This window comes from Erpetoichthys calabaricus, chromosome 6, assembly GCF_900747795.2.
Source record: "Erpetoichthys calabaricus chromosome 6, fErpCal1.3, whole genome shotgun sequence".
NCBI classification, from domain to species: domain Eukaryota; kingdom Metazoa; phylum Chordata; class Cladistia; order Polypteriformes; family Polypteridae; genus Erpetoichthys; species Erpetoichthys calabaricus.
The window spans coordinates 189,468,971-189,484,535 of record NC_041399.2 but is presented as its reverse complement, the minus strand read 5'-3'; the positions used below and the strand labels follow the sequence as shown (position 1 = coordinate 189,484,535).

Sequence of the window (15,565 nt, the reverse complement as noted above, 5' to 3'; positions counted from 1 at the left end):
CCCTAATGTTCTTTTTGCTTAACAGTGGTTTGCGTCTTGGAAATCTGCCATGCAGGCCGTTTTTGCCCAGTCTCTTTCTTATGGTGGAGTCGTGAACACTGACCTTAATTGAGGCAAGTGAGGCCTGCAGTTCTTTAGACGTTGTCCTGGGGTCTTTTGTGACCTCTCGGATGAGTCGTCTCTGCGCTCTTGGGGTAATTTTGGTCGGCCGGCCACTCCTGGGAAGGTTCACCACTGTTCCATGTTTTTGCCATTTGTGGATAATGGCTCTCACTGTGGTTCGCTGGAGTCCCAAAGCTTTAGAAATGGCTTTATAACCTTTACCAGACTGATAGATCTCAATTACTTCTGTTCTCATTTGTTCCTGAATTTCTTTGGATCTTGGCATGATATCTAGCTTTTGAGGTGCTTTTGGTCTACTTCTCTGTGTCAGGCAGCTCCTATTTAAGTGATTTCTTGATTGAAACAGGTGTGGCAGTAATCAGGCCTGGGGGTGGCTACGGAAATTGAACTCAGGTGTGATACACCACAGTTAGGTTATTTTTTAACAAGGGGGCAATTACTTTTTCACACAGGGCCATGTAGGTTTGGATTTTTTTTTCTCCCTAAATAATAAAAACCACCATTTACAAACTGCATTTTGTGTTTACTTGTGTTATATTTGACTAATGGTTAAATGTGTTTGATGATCAGAAACATTTTGTGTGACAAACATGCAAAAGAATAAGAAATCAGGAAGGGGGCAAATAGTTTTTCACACCACTGTACATGTTCTCAGGGAAAAAATCCAATAGAGATTGTAGGAAATGGATTTTTAACACTAGAATTACCAGAGCCTACAAAAAAACTCGTAGATCCGGCCCACCTTAAAACCATTCTCACCTCTCCACCAGCGACTTTGTCTTCTAAATGTGCCAATTAAGACGAGCAGCAAGCAGCCAGCTATTCCATCCCCCACCGTCGCAGAATGTTCACTGTTTTCCCAGCTCATGCCTTGTTTGATTATATGGGAGTGACTGAACTGCTGGAGTTTTAGAGTGGACATAATAGATCGTTATTTGGTTTCTACAGTAATCTGTGTAAACACATTGTTAAAACAGAAACTTTTTCATATTTTAGTAATAAATGTTACAAAATGTAGGCATAAACTATATAATGTGTGAAGCCTGAAGTCCAAAGATCAAATACACACTTTCACAAAAGGTTCAAGAACATTACAAAACCTTCTGTGGCATAACGCTAAGATTTGCTGACTCAGAGTGCAGCATTCCTGCCGTGCCTTCGAGACCTGAGTTCGATTCCCTGCTGGGGAGAAAGTGTAACTTTTTTTTTCTTTTTTGACCTCAAACGGACATAAAAATGTATAAATTGGTATGCACTGTAAATCGTTAAGTTTAAAATGTCGATTGTGGTTATTTCTGTTGATTAATTCATGCTTTTTACTTAGAGTCAAAACAGGAGCTTATTCAGCTTATTCAGCTTCTGATCTGACTCAAACAGCGCCAGTATAAATTCACACCCAATTTGACGCTGTTCGTTTTCAAATAATATTGCATTACTTCGACAGTGTTTTCTGATTGGTACTATTCGCGTCATAAAATGATTTTTTCAAAACGTCACATATATTTATCACTTTCGTTTTTTTTAAATGTGCCTTGATCACCGCCTGCATGCTGTAGCACACAGCAACTGGCCACCTGCATGTTCTTGCGCACACTGAATAAGACAGCGCTATATGCAATCATCAGATTCAAATGTTAACAGTTCACACACACACAAGGATTGTCTATCCTACATTTACAACGTGTGTACCTGTTACAATGTACACACTTCTGTCTATGCTGTGGTTTCCTATTATACACCTGAAAGAAAGAGACAATATATGTGAAAACATCCTTGCACTAATGCAATATTATTTGAAAACGAACAGCGTCAGATCGGGTGTGAATTTATCCTGGAACTGGAAATTCTCTGATGTAGAATCAGTTCTGTATGGTTGTGGGCATGGGTGGGAGTGGTGGCCATAACTGGAAATTACTGTGAATGTGAGTGGTGTTTTGAGATAATGAATAGAGCTGCAAATTACAGGGAATTCTCAGATGTGGAATTCTCTGATGTGGCGAGATAAAACCTGACACACAAACATAGGTGAATCTGTTGTGCTTGATTATTATTTTAAGCAAACAGACACCGCAATGGCCACAGCTCTGTTATGAAAGAGAAGGTTGTCCCCTTCTGCTGCAAGAAATGGATGATTACGACTCAGACGGTGGCGAGGAACTTATTTTTGATATCGAGGAAGAGAAAGAGAACAGAAGCCCTCCCCGCAGGAAACGTCCAGTCCAAAATAAGAACAGCGCAGCTGCATCAGGCATAAAGGCAAAAGATGGCACCATTTGGATACAAAAAATAAATGCCACGAAAAGTGCACACAGACACTTCAGTTCGCAAGCATTGGTACGAGAATGCAGTCACAAGTGCACTGCTGAGCTGTAGCGTGTCTTTATGTGAAAACAGCAGTGTCAGATGGGGAGTGTCTGATGATTGCATATAGCGCTGAAGTTACTGCTCTGTACTATTCTTTCCTCTGCATGTCTTGGAGTACAAAAGAAACAGCAACATACAGCAACATGTGGGGACTGGCAAGATCGGGGGAAAAAAAACACGCAGTCACTGATTACAAACCACAAGATGTTATGCGAATGAATATGAATAATATAAATAATGTTGCATCCGTGCCACAAAGTTTTACGAAATGTACTATACAGGTAATAAAACAAATAATTCCAAATATCATACATACCTATGTCTCTGGGGTTTTTTTTTTACATCATGGACCATAAGGTGCATACTAATTCAGCGTGAGTAGGAACACTCAATAAAACTGAATAAAAAGAAAATCAAGTGACAGTGAGATATGAAGAAGGCAGATTCGCCAGCGTTTGTGTGTCAGATCCCTGGGTGGGAGGGGCGATAGTATGTATCGTGATACACTGCAGAGCTATAGCGCGTCTTTATGTGAAAACAGCAGTTTCAAATGGGGGGGGGGGGAGGATCCTGAACGTGACTGAGAGAATGAAAAGTGAATAAAAAAACAAAGCTAACCTTTACAAGTATCATAAATTACACCGGCTGTTACAGACTGAAATCAAATGTATGTTTTTATTCTAAAACTAGTCATTTAGCCTGTTACAATAACGGGCGCTAGAACAGTAGTGCATAAACATTAGTAGGAACAGTCTATATTAAATGGCAAGGGACTTTGACCTCATTCTTTTTGTTGGTCGTATTTTTCTTTCTTTCAGCCTTTCTTTTGTTGATGTTTACTTGCTGAGCTGACCGTTCTTCGTGGGCTGCTGCCGTGTATTGTGTGTCTTTAATTTTCTGTGACAGTAATACTGTCTTGTACGGCTCTATTCAATAAGGGCGCACGCACAAAAAGGCGAGCTTCAAAAGGGCAACCTCAATTGAGCGCTGCGAATAAAGGCGTTCGTAGATAATTTAAAAATGGCTCTGGAATATGTGAAGAGCAACAAAGGTGCAGATCTTTATTTACGCGCGCCTTTATTCGCTGCGCCCAATTGAGGTTGCCCTTTTGAGGCTCGCCTTTTTGTGCACGCCCTTATTGAAGGATACCGTCTTGTACGTCCGCTGGCTTGTACGTCCATAATATACCTTTAATTTTCTCTAGCGGTAATACAGGCATGCGCGTCGGTAATATGCCTTTAATCTCCTCTGACAGTAATACTGGCTTGTATGTGGCTGTAATATGCGTCACTGTATTGTGTACCTTTAATTTCCTCTCGCAGTAATACTGGTTTGTATTTCCGTAAAACACCTCTAACTTTCTCTGACAGTAATATCGCGCATCGCACCGTGCCCCGCGCATGCGCACTTCACCAGAAGACACCCACACACGGACACCTGGACGCACATAGGGATTTTATATATAAAGATAGTAAGAATAAGAGCAGCTCACTTCTCAAAAGGGAGTCGTGCAGGATCGAACTTGTGACCTTTTGATTCCCAGTCAGCAACTGATACTGTTGCGCCACAGCAGTAAATGCATGTCAATGTCACAAAATAAGGCGGCTTTTTTTCCTGCAGTTATATTTTTGAATAAAAGCACACTTGTTTTGTTATATTTGTACCTTTTGTGAAAGTTTCTGTTTTATATTTGGACTTCTCGCTTCATACATTATATAGTTTATGCCTACATTTTGTCATTTACTACTAGAATATGAAAAACGTTTCTGTTTTAAAAATGTGTTTACACAGATTACTGTAGAAACGGAACACACATGAAATGCGTGTGTTCCAAATAATGATCCATTATTTCCACTCTAACACTGTAGATAATCAATCAAGGCATGAGCTGGGAGAAGTTTGTGCACGTTCTAAGTCAGTGGGGGGATGGAATAGCCGGCTGCTTGCAGCTTGTCTTTATCTGCACATTTAGAAGACAAAAGACGTTGGCAGAGAGGTGCGAATGGATTTAAGAAGCGATTTTAGGTGGGACGGATCTACGAATTTTTTCGTAGGCTCTGATAATTCTACTGTTAAAGACATGTTACACACAAGCTCCCCAACTAGTTCTTCATAGTTTTCTGTTTTTGTATTGCAAGAAAATGATGGCATTTTTTTATCAATTGTTTACCTGCTGTAGTCAAGACAATGAATGGATTAACCCAACCTTTCATATTTCTGTGAAAAACATTTCAACAACAACTTTCTCTTTTCTGTGCAATATAAAGAAATCTTCGAAAAATACATTTCTGGCTATTGAGAAGGAATAGGAAAAAATGTGCAATAAATACTTGCTTTTGGGTTGTTTCCACCTCGTGTAATGTTAAGAACAAGGACGGCTGCCATTTTGCAGTTCAGAAAATACTTCATATAATATTCTGAGCATGAAAAATACTTAGGCCATAAAACAAATGAAACTTATTTTTAAAAAAATCAGCAACTTTTTTCAAAAGAGTGTTATTCTACTGAATCCAATATCTCACTGAAACAATTTATGGTAGAGAAATTCCTGTTTCATCTATGTTGTTATTTAGATTTGTATGGACTTAGACTGATTAGTACTACCAGATGCAGGTCATGTTACAAACATCCACCATAGAACAGTAACATAGGACTGCCTGGGACAGAGCAAGGAGAAAATTGTGGAGATCATGATGATTTAAAATGGCGTCACAAAACAAAAATAAAGCTATGAAAAACTAAACATTAATTAAAAATAATTAATCAAGATGTAAAATATATACACAGGAAAAAAATAACATACTCTAAACTTACAGAAGCATTTAAAACATACTAATTATTGATTTTATTTGCTTCACATTACATTACCTGGCCATAACACCATAGGAGCTGATTGTGTTTTTATTTAAATATTTCTATTCAAACCATATCTACTACAACAGCATATGAAAATGGACTCACTTCCTCATCAGCAATATCATCTTTTGCAACACAGGCGACATAGTATGGTGGGTATGGATTGGACCAGCCATTAACAGTACAGTTCCTGTAGATTATTCCTAAAAAGAAGAATACATTCAATCAACATTTTTTAGCATAATTGAGTGAAACGCCAGTAGCATAGGTCATGTACTTAGACTTTATGTTTATGTTTAAAACTTTAAATATTGGTTATACATGGCTGAAAATATTAGCTGGCATGATGCAATATTACAACAAAGGTGAAAACCATTTAGTCTTCATCAATTTATTTACTAAAGCAATTTAAATATATTGAAAGTTAACTCTTGTGGCACAAATAAAATTAATAAAATATTGTAAGGCTTTATTCTGTTATTCTCCTCATATGTATTCAATGCTTTTCCATCAAGATTCCCTAATTGTTGATATCTCATTTGAGAACGTATCTACTTTAGGCGGAGTGGTGGCTCTGAGGCTAAGGATCTGCGCTGGTATCCCGGAGGTTGCCGGTTCGAATCCCCATCAGTGCCAAAAGAGATCTTACTCTGCTGGGCCCTTGAGCAAGGCCCTTAACCTGTAATTGCTCCAGGGGCACTGTACAATGGCTGACCCTGCGCTCTGACCCCAAGGGGTATGCGAAAAAAAACTAACAAACACTGTTGTAAGTCGCTCTGGATAAGAGCGTCTGCTAAATGATGTAAATGTAACAGAAATGTTTATAAAATAAAACATATATTGATTTCATATATTTGTTACCTTGACTTTTCAGGAGATGGGAAAGATAAGAAGGACAGGAAATGCTGACAGTTTCTCCAGTATTAGCTTCTGGCCAGCACACAATTGTATCCCATGTCTGATTACAACCTGTAAAAATAGGGAAATATATCAGAAAGTAGTGCTGTTCATATTCTTTAAGAAAGTAACGGCCAAAAATTATTATTGTTACAAGTTTATTACAATAAACATCCTTCATTTTCGGTAGCATCTTTTGGTACCAAACCCCATCCTTAGGCACTATATAAGTAAACACGGCTAGTAAAACTGCTTACATTTTCATTTTTTTACAGTTGCATAGTGTATCAGACATGAGAATTCAACTGGCAAGTTTGATGTTTATAGTGCTTAAGTTAATACATCACAGTGCCCGACTGTAGTCATAACATTACTAGACTACTGGTTTGAGTGTTAAATCAATCAAATCAAATCAAAGGTTATTTGTCACATACAGTTAAATACATAGTTTAAACTGTACTGCAATGCTTAGTTACAGAAGTTCAAGAAAAATATAAATATGATATATTAAAAAAAACATACATAAAAACTTCTCGCTTGAAAAAGAGAGCTGCTGCTATCAATAACAGGTTTGTAGGTGGCAATAAGATGGTTAGATCTACTTGATTGTACTGCAGGTTTTCAGTTAAATGCTTTGACATTCGAATATAGAAGGTCCCACTTCTTGTGGCTTCAAATGAAATCTGAAATTTAAGTTTGTTTGTTTCAATATCCCCCTGGTTACGTCGCCAGCATTCTAGGATCAGAATGATTCACTCATTGGGGTATTAGTACAATGTGAATAACTTCTGTTCCTATGTTAATAAACATTAATCAAGATGATGTAACTTACCAAGTTAGGCAGTAACATGGATAAATTCAGTCAGTATTTGAAGTCAAGTCACTTTATTGTCATACCATCCATACATAGTATTGCAGCATACAGCAGCATGAAATACCGTTATCCAGGACCATGGTGCAAAATATACATAAACACAGGACAAATAACAAATGTGCTACATATAAATTCGCTACTAGGGGTAGATCTGAGAGCAGGGTGGCAGCACAGAGTTCAGAAGCAGGACAGCCAAGGGCTACAGTACCTACCAGGTAAAAGTGGGACAAATATACCGTGGGAGGGGTCCTTCATAATGCTTAAGCTTTGTGGATACAATGCTTTACAAAGATGTCTTCAATGTAGGAAAGAGAGGGCCCAATGATCTTTTCTTCAGTGTGTATTATCCATCGCAAGACCTTATGGTCAGAGACACTATAGTTCCTGAATCAGATGATGCAGTTGGTTAGAACACTCTGAATAATGCCCCTGTAGAATGAGATGAGAATGGGGAAGGTAGTCTCACCTTCTTCAGCTTTAATTGTAATGTGCTTGCTTTTAACCATTAGTCATTCACTAATCTCCAGGCCCACTCTTGTCTTTTTCACTCCTTCTGATCTTATCAGATGAAACATGGGCATCTAAAATAAGAAGTTTAAGCTGGTTCTCAACAATAAGCAAATGCCATAGTGCCTGAACTCACCATGACTCAACATTAGATGTAAAGTTCATCCAACTTATTTAAAAATGTTCTGATTCCTTTCCACCTTACTTTTATCCTTGTGCCAGATTTTCATGTTTTCCATCTTTGGTCAAGCTGCTTCTGTGATTAGGTGCAATAGGCTGCAGTGATTGCAGTGCTACCTGAGTATGGAAACATTTAATGCATTCCACTTTACATTCACAGAGTCTCTTACATTCTCAGATGTTATAGACGTGGGTAGACTTCAAATTCTTCAAATCCTCTTTGCTCAACCTGTGACAGCTTTCAGGCTTGTAGCTCGTCAAGATGTCAGTTGAGATGGGCCAACTGCTTGGGTTTGCATCTACGATGACACCAGCATATTTTTTGATTTAAAAGATTCCATTAAAGTTGGCAGAAACCAGCCAGACACCATATCTTAATATTAATAAATATATCAATTTATCCATAATTGAAAAAAAGAAAGTTTGCCTGCCCGAACCCCCCAAAAAAGCAGAAGAGAGACAGAACTCCTATAAAAAACAGGCACCCATTGTATTCCTAGTGAAGGCGTGTGTATGTGTAAGCTAAGTCTGCGAGCTGTTTCCTAATTTGGCGGTATAGGCTCGAGCTTACTGGGAACTTGAATTGGAATAAGTGGATTTGAGAAAGTTGTGGTATTTTCCTGTCAAAATATAAACAAAGTCTTAAGAATGGTAAAAAATCCAATTGTTCTAACTTTCCTGCAAAAGTCAGATTCTGTCTTTTGTTGTGCTCAGGAGCTTTTTACATATTAATGGTGTGCGTATTGAGCACATTTACCTTTCTTTGGTTATCTTCTTTTGTTATACTTCTCTGTGATGATTTTACCCTTTGGGGTTTAGTTTACATACACAGGTGCTCACTGACTACACTGTCAACTGTGCCAAGTAAGTCTTTGTACATTGATTTATCTTCCTTCCTTCCCTAGATTAGTGTGTGTATCAGTTGGGACTTTGTTCAACATATGCTGCTTTTTTTGGTGTTTGTTTCATAACTTAAAACCTTGGCAACTCTGCATCACATTATGTGCCACCAGTAGCATATTGATCATTTAAGATAATCCATTTTAATATAGTAAGGTACAGATAGAAAAATCAGTACTCTTCTGTTCAATGAAGACGTTTTCAGCCCCAACGTTTAATACAGACTGAAAATGTGATAGGATTCTAAACACAAAATAAAAGAAAAAACATCAATAAAATCATCAGAATAAAACAGCAATCTGCAAGAATAAATCCTTTAAAGTCACAGTCTACAGTTAAGACTTTAAGAAGACAAAAGCAAAATATTAGGGAGAAGAATGATAAAAATGTAATCTAAAATGAAGCTAGCACAAACAAAACTACAGTATCTTCAATCTGTGCTTCAGAGCAGCACTAATAACTTGAGGGACAATCTGAAACTCAGGCCTTTATGAGACAGGCTCAATCCCACTGCAGTTTAACTTACATTTACAAAAATGTGTGGAACTATTCTAACTCCATTCCTATTAGAATCACAGACTGTTAAACACAGTTTCAAGGTCAACTTGTAGCTCCTTAAAATCTAGCAAGTAAATAGGTAAAAGGATGGAAATGCATGGGTCTTTTGCACTGAAAGGAAACATGAAAAAAAAACACGCTTGAATAGCTAACAACACATATACATAAGCACACATATCAACCTGCTTAGCACAAGACAATCTTCGGCAGAGCCTACATGATGAAATAATTAGCTGTACTGCTGTATTTCAGCGGTGGAAACAGTTTAAGGTTGGCAACACGCAAGTAATTGATGAATCGTATTTGGGGAGGCTATCCACAACAGTTATGGATGTCAAAATTGCCAAAACTACCAAACTGTCATTTCATATTAGAAAATAGTTGACTGTTAGAGTGTTTTCCGGAGGAAGTACTCAAAATCCTTTATGGCTGGACTAAAGAACAGCAGACCACAGCAGTGTTTCAGGACTTGTAGAAGCAATGGTTCTCATGAAGGACAGTTTACTGCAGACTATAGGCTGTGGGATTAGTAACATTAAGTCAAAAGCCACTGGGTTTGAGAGATATTTTACATACAAATAAGGTTTAGCTGTGTTAAATTAATAAGTCTCATTAGTGAAAAGACATCAATTTATGACAAATATTGTATGCAAGGTCATTTTTTGTGTGTTTTACTTTTCAACTGGAAAAATTTGAAGGAAACGTCCTGGTTTCAGTATAATTCATGGTTGATTTAAAAAAAAATAACTACCTGGATAGTTAATAAGTAAATGAAACTGAAGTGTAAATATGTGTCAATGTGCCCTCAGATTATATTATTCACCTGTCCAAAGATGGGGATTTTAATTGCAATTGACTGGCCAGGAAATAAAATGACTGCGGTGGGTTGGCACCCTGCCCAGGATTGGTTCCCTGCCTTGTGCCCTGTGTTGGCTGGGATTGGCTCCAGCAGACCCCCGTGACCCTGTGTACGGATTCAGCGGGTTGGAAAATGGATGGATGGATGGATGGAAATAAAATGAAGCCATTTTAAAGTGTACACACTCTTTCTTAAATGGTGTCTTTATAGGATGGCCATCAGTAAAAGGTGCTTTTTAAAAGAAAGATATATTAGCTTTTTTACAATTACAGAACAGGCAGGTTCAGTGACTTACTTTGGGTCATGCAGTAAGTCAGAAGTGGGAGTGAATGGGCGGCATTTGGTTTACAGTTAAGCCGTTAAGGCCTGCTCACTGAAATCTCACAGAGCATAAAAGCTTCACACCAGTCCAGATATTGCTGAGGTACTGTATTTCTAGACCAGTCCTCCTTTATCACTGCATGAAATATCATTAGGTCCCTAACACCTTTTTCTTTTTGGCGAATTCTATGAGCTATTATCCACAGGGGCAAGAAAGGTTTAGCACAATTTTTATTATATCTTCTCTTTAATGATACTGTATATGCTTATTTGGAGCATCAAGTTTTTAAACCAAAGCATTTGTAATGTTTTTAGATATGGTTAAAATCTTCAGCTTTATTTTATATATATATATATATATAGTAATCCCTCCTCCATCGTGGGGGTTGCGTTCCAGAGCCACCCGCGAAATAAGAAAATCTGCGAAGTAGAAATTATATGTTTATATGGTTATTTTTATATTGTCATGCTTGGGTCACAGATTTGCGCAGAAACACAGGAGGTTGTAGAGAGACAGGAACGTTATTCAAACACTGTAAACAAACATTTGTCTCTTTTTCAAAAGTTTACACTGTGCTCCATGACAAGACAGAGATGACAGTTCCGTCTCACAATTAAAAGAATGCAAACATATCTTCCTCTTCAAAGGAGTGCGCATCAGGAGCAGAGCATGTCACAGAGATAGAGAAAAGCAAACAAATCAATAGGGCTGTTTGGCTTTTAAGTATGCGAAGCACCGCGGCACAAAGCTGTTGAAGGCGGCAGCTCACATCCCCTCCGTCAGGAGCAGGGAGAGAGAGAGAGAGAGAGAGACAGAGTTTGTTTTTCAATCAAAAATCAATACGTGCCCTTCGAGCTTTTAAGTATGTGAAGCACCGTGCAGCATGTCGCTTCAGGAAGCAGCTGCACAAAAGATAGCAACGTGAAGATAATCTTTCAGCATTTTTAGATGAGCGTCCGTATCGTCTAGGTGTGCGAACAGCCCCCCTGCTCAATCTCCCTACGTCAGGATCAGAGAAAGTCAGCGCAAGAGAGACAGAGAAAAGTAAGCTGGGTAGCTTCTCAGCCATCTGCCAATAGCGTCCCTTGTATGAAATTAACTGGGCAAACCAACTGAGGAAGCATGTACCAGAAATTAAAAGACCCATTATCCGCAGAAATCCGCGAACCAGCAAAAAATCCGCGATATATATTTAAACATGCTTACATATAAAATCCGCGATAGAGTGAAGCCGCGAAAGGCGAAGCGCGATATAGCGAGGGATTACTGTATATATATATATATATACAGGCCATGAATGTGAGTTGCAGATGTTTCTTTAAAACTATGAAGTTGAGTAGGGTACTCCAAAATTGTATAATAAACAGCTGAGTGTGAGTCAGAGGACTAGTATGCTGACGATTACAACCTTGCAGGTTAAGTTAACTGATAATTTTGTTGAATTAAACTGATTTCCATATTGTATTACTATCAAATTCTTATAATCCTTGCAAACCATAGCATTTTATTTGCTTATGCTAGAGTGGGGAAACTGTTTGTTCCTCATAATATAGACAAAGCAGTAAAGTTTGATATTAATTGTACCGGGTTGTGTAACAGCAACCAGTTTTAGGTAACTGTAATTAAACCTAATTCAGTTTGATTTTCTGTTCAACAAGTTACCATCATTCTCATTAATTACAAAAGAACTACATGAATGGATATTCATACCCAAAATCAGGCTTTCAATCAAATCTCTCTATTGTATTAAAAAAATAAGAAGCTCGATATAGTTCACAGTAAGTAGGAAATGTTTTAACAGCTTAAAGTTAAATCAATAATTAACATGAAAAATCACTGAAGTATTTACACTTTACTTTTAGTATACTGTATGAATACAGTATGAATACTGTCTTTTGTGTATATATTTTCTGCCATTGAATATTTTTTGTTCTAATATTGTACTTTAAAGGCTGTTATTTATTTTTGATGTTAATAAATACCATTTGTATTTGTGAAAGCTTAAAGACAGTCTCTCTGTCTTACTATTACTAGCAGGCCGGGAGGTTAGATTGTTCATTTCTTTTCTAACTGCAGTCCATTAAGGGCACAAGGAGATGGCTTTGTGAAGTCCTGTACTGGTGGTATACTGGGTTGAAATAAAGGTTTGAAAGTAAAGACAGCCCTAGTATGCGAGCAGACTGCCATAGAGGACACTTAGGTGAGACATGTGTGAGACAGATATGAGGTGGCAAGTAACAGTTGCATTGCATGCACAAGCCAAAATGCCTTCCTGTTACTGAGCAAAGTGGCATGTTCATTTTGGGATGGAGAAGTAAACCACACTACCTAGATAAACCAATAGACATAAGGAGAAAGTGCAGAATTCACACAGATGGTGATCAGGCTGGGGTTAAAACAACAGGTCCCTGAATTTCTGAGACAGGAATGATAACCATCCACCCCCCATAAGCTGAAGTACATTTTAATACCTTATGGAGGAAATTCATTGTAACTTTTTGCAGTGACTATGTCTAATATGCTTGTAGAGGAAGACCCCAATATGATATTTCATCAGTTATGTGTGATTATGTGATCACACTGTGACTTATTCAGGTAATATCAGAAATGTCATTCTTTCTTCTTCTTTTTCATAATGAAATTATAGTGTTTTTTTCAGCATTTACTGGGCTATAATGTTTTCAACTAGTGTATATATCTCTCGGAAATAATTAGCAGTTTCACTTTTACAAATTACTGTCCATGATCATTTCCCTTTCGTCTCTGATAAATGTATAAATATTCAAAGTATTCTCTGCAATCTTGAACATGCAACCACCTGGGAAGCTAAACCTAAATATGTTCAAAGAAAAATAAGGTGCTTTGGGAAGACAAATCACTTGTAATCATAGCTCTGCTCCTCTGTTCTGAAAGAACTCATCAGTAATTGTAGCCCCAGTCAAATATTATACTCAACTTAATGAAAAGGCTCTTTTTGATGAGATGACAAAGGCCACAGTGGCACCTAATAATATAAATGAAATTCAGCAACTATAAAAAGTATTATACCCCACTGAAATATATTTTGTTTTCCATTTTAACACATTAGAATGTATAATCTTAATACATTATTTTTATATTCACTGAAAAAAAATTTTTTTAATGTTAAAGTGTAAATATTAATTGAAATTAATCAAAATGCCATATTCCGTAAATTTCTACACATATACCCCGTACTTTGCTGTGATATACTGTTACAGTACAACTTTTTGGGATAACTTTTGTATAACTTTGTAAAGTTCTTTAGACTCTTAACAACAGAATGATGAGACAGTGACAATTAATACTTTTTTATTTTGTTAGAATATATATATATATATATATATATATATATATATATATATATATATATATATATATATATACAAGAAGCTCAACTTTAGATATGCAGTAAATATGTGCCGAAGACTTTTAATCTGTTTACCCATTTTGAGACCTTTAGATATACAAATGGTACAGCTGTGATAAAAGATTATACCATTTATCTGTATGCTGATTGGTGTAAACCGGTATGTTTCTTGGCTGTGTTATGTAAATGAACATAACTTACTTAGATTGTTGCTGTGTTATTTCCTCAGTCTTGTCATGCTTATCTGATCTGATTACATGACAGGCTCCCTCAAACTTATTTTAATAAAGGACATCCATATTTGAAGCTGTTTATAACGTTCTGATCACAACTATTGCTTATTTAACTTAGAGAAGTCTGTAGTAGTAAGGTGTGATACAGTGTTAGCCATTACAGACACAATGAGAAGTCAAACAAAATTACCCCTTTTATCGGCTAACTAAAAAGATTACAATATGCTAGCTTTTGAGGCAGCTCAGGCCCCTTCTTCAGGTATGATGTAATACAGAAAGTGGATTTCCTTTCTTTATATAGGCACCAGGGGCCTCATGTATAAACGGTGCGTACGCACAAAAATGTTGCATACACCCATTTCCACACTCACATCGCAATGTATAAAAACTAAACTTGGCATAAAGCCACATACATTTTCATGCTAGCTTAATCCCTGGTGTATGCAAGTTCTCCGCCTGGTTTAGCAAAGTGGTGGCACCCAGCATCAAATCAGTGCTCTTGTCCCAGTGTGGTTTCCATTTTTTTTTTAGATCCACATCCCTGACGCAGCTTTATCATATACACTGAAACAAACTGCATATTGTTTATTAGTTTAAGGCATCTGATTGTAATTAACCTGTAACAATATAATGGTCCATGGAATGGCCAAACTATTCCAAATACCATAGCTGCTTTAGTGTTGTTCCTCTGACTGCACCTTCTTCTTCTTCTTCTTTCAGTTGCTCCTGTTAGGGGTTGCCACAGCAGATGATCTTTTTCCATATTACTCTCACTGCACCGCTCAGAGTATTTATATCACTGTATCTGAGTGTCTACATGTCTGCTCTCTAGCTCGTCTCCCATCATTATTTATTATAGTTGGTTATAAGTGAGTAGAATGATGTTTTGAATTTCAACATACAAATACTCCCTGAAAGTTCCTACAAAGAATTGTATGAAACATTTGTCCTTATGAATAAGCCTTCCCATTCTTGGTATTTTTATAAACACAAATCCTCTAAAGTTTTGCACATGTGAACATTTGTACCATGAAATCTTCTAGGTGTAACTTGGTTAAAATTGTAAGTTAACTTTTAGTTCAGAGTAAAAATAAAATTTCTCTCCAAATGAGACAAAGGTTCTGAAGACAGCGGTAAATGGCACTGTATCCTGATCACTGGGTTTTATGAAAAAACAAAATATATTGCGTAGCAGACTGTGGCAATAGCTGGTCACTATAACAGGGAACTGAAATCAGGTTAGCAAGAAATATTTGCATGGCATACTCCCAACATTTCTGCAAGTTTTCTGAAGCAAGTCCCTGATGAAACAAAACCCAAGCACAGAGACAGAGAGAACTTGCATCTCAGCTGAAATAAAGTGGTAGTAAATAGTAGACCTTTCAAGGCTAGGGCATAGCTACCATCAGAGGTCCATAAAGAAGGATCTTGGTAGTTGATAACAGCTGGTGAATAACTCATCATTTTGAATGAAGTTTAACTGAAGTCTGAAAATGTGCTCTCC

General features: G+C 37.3%; 1 protein-coding gene across 1 annotated transcript in view; it reads right to left on the bottom strand.

The window, feature by feature from the left end:
• Positions 1-15,565, bottom strand: part of ghrhrl (growth hormone releasing hormone receptor, like) — a 149,198-nt gene that overhangs the window by 78,070 nt on the left and 55,563 nt on the right. Inside the window, exons 3-4 of the mRNA XM_051929382.1 lie at positions 6,205-6,312; positions 5,449-5,546 (exon numbers count right to left, since the gene is read on the bottom strand). Coding sequence (XP_051785342.1) covers positions 5,449-5,546; positions 6,205-6,312 — 206 coding nt within the window. The remainder of the gene's footprint in view (positions 1-5,448; positions 5,547-6,204; positions 6,313-15,565) is intronic.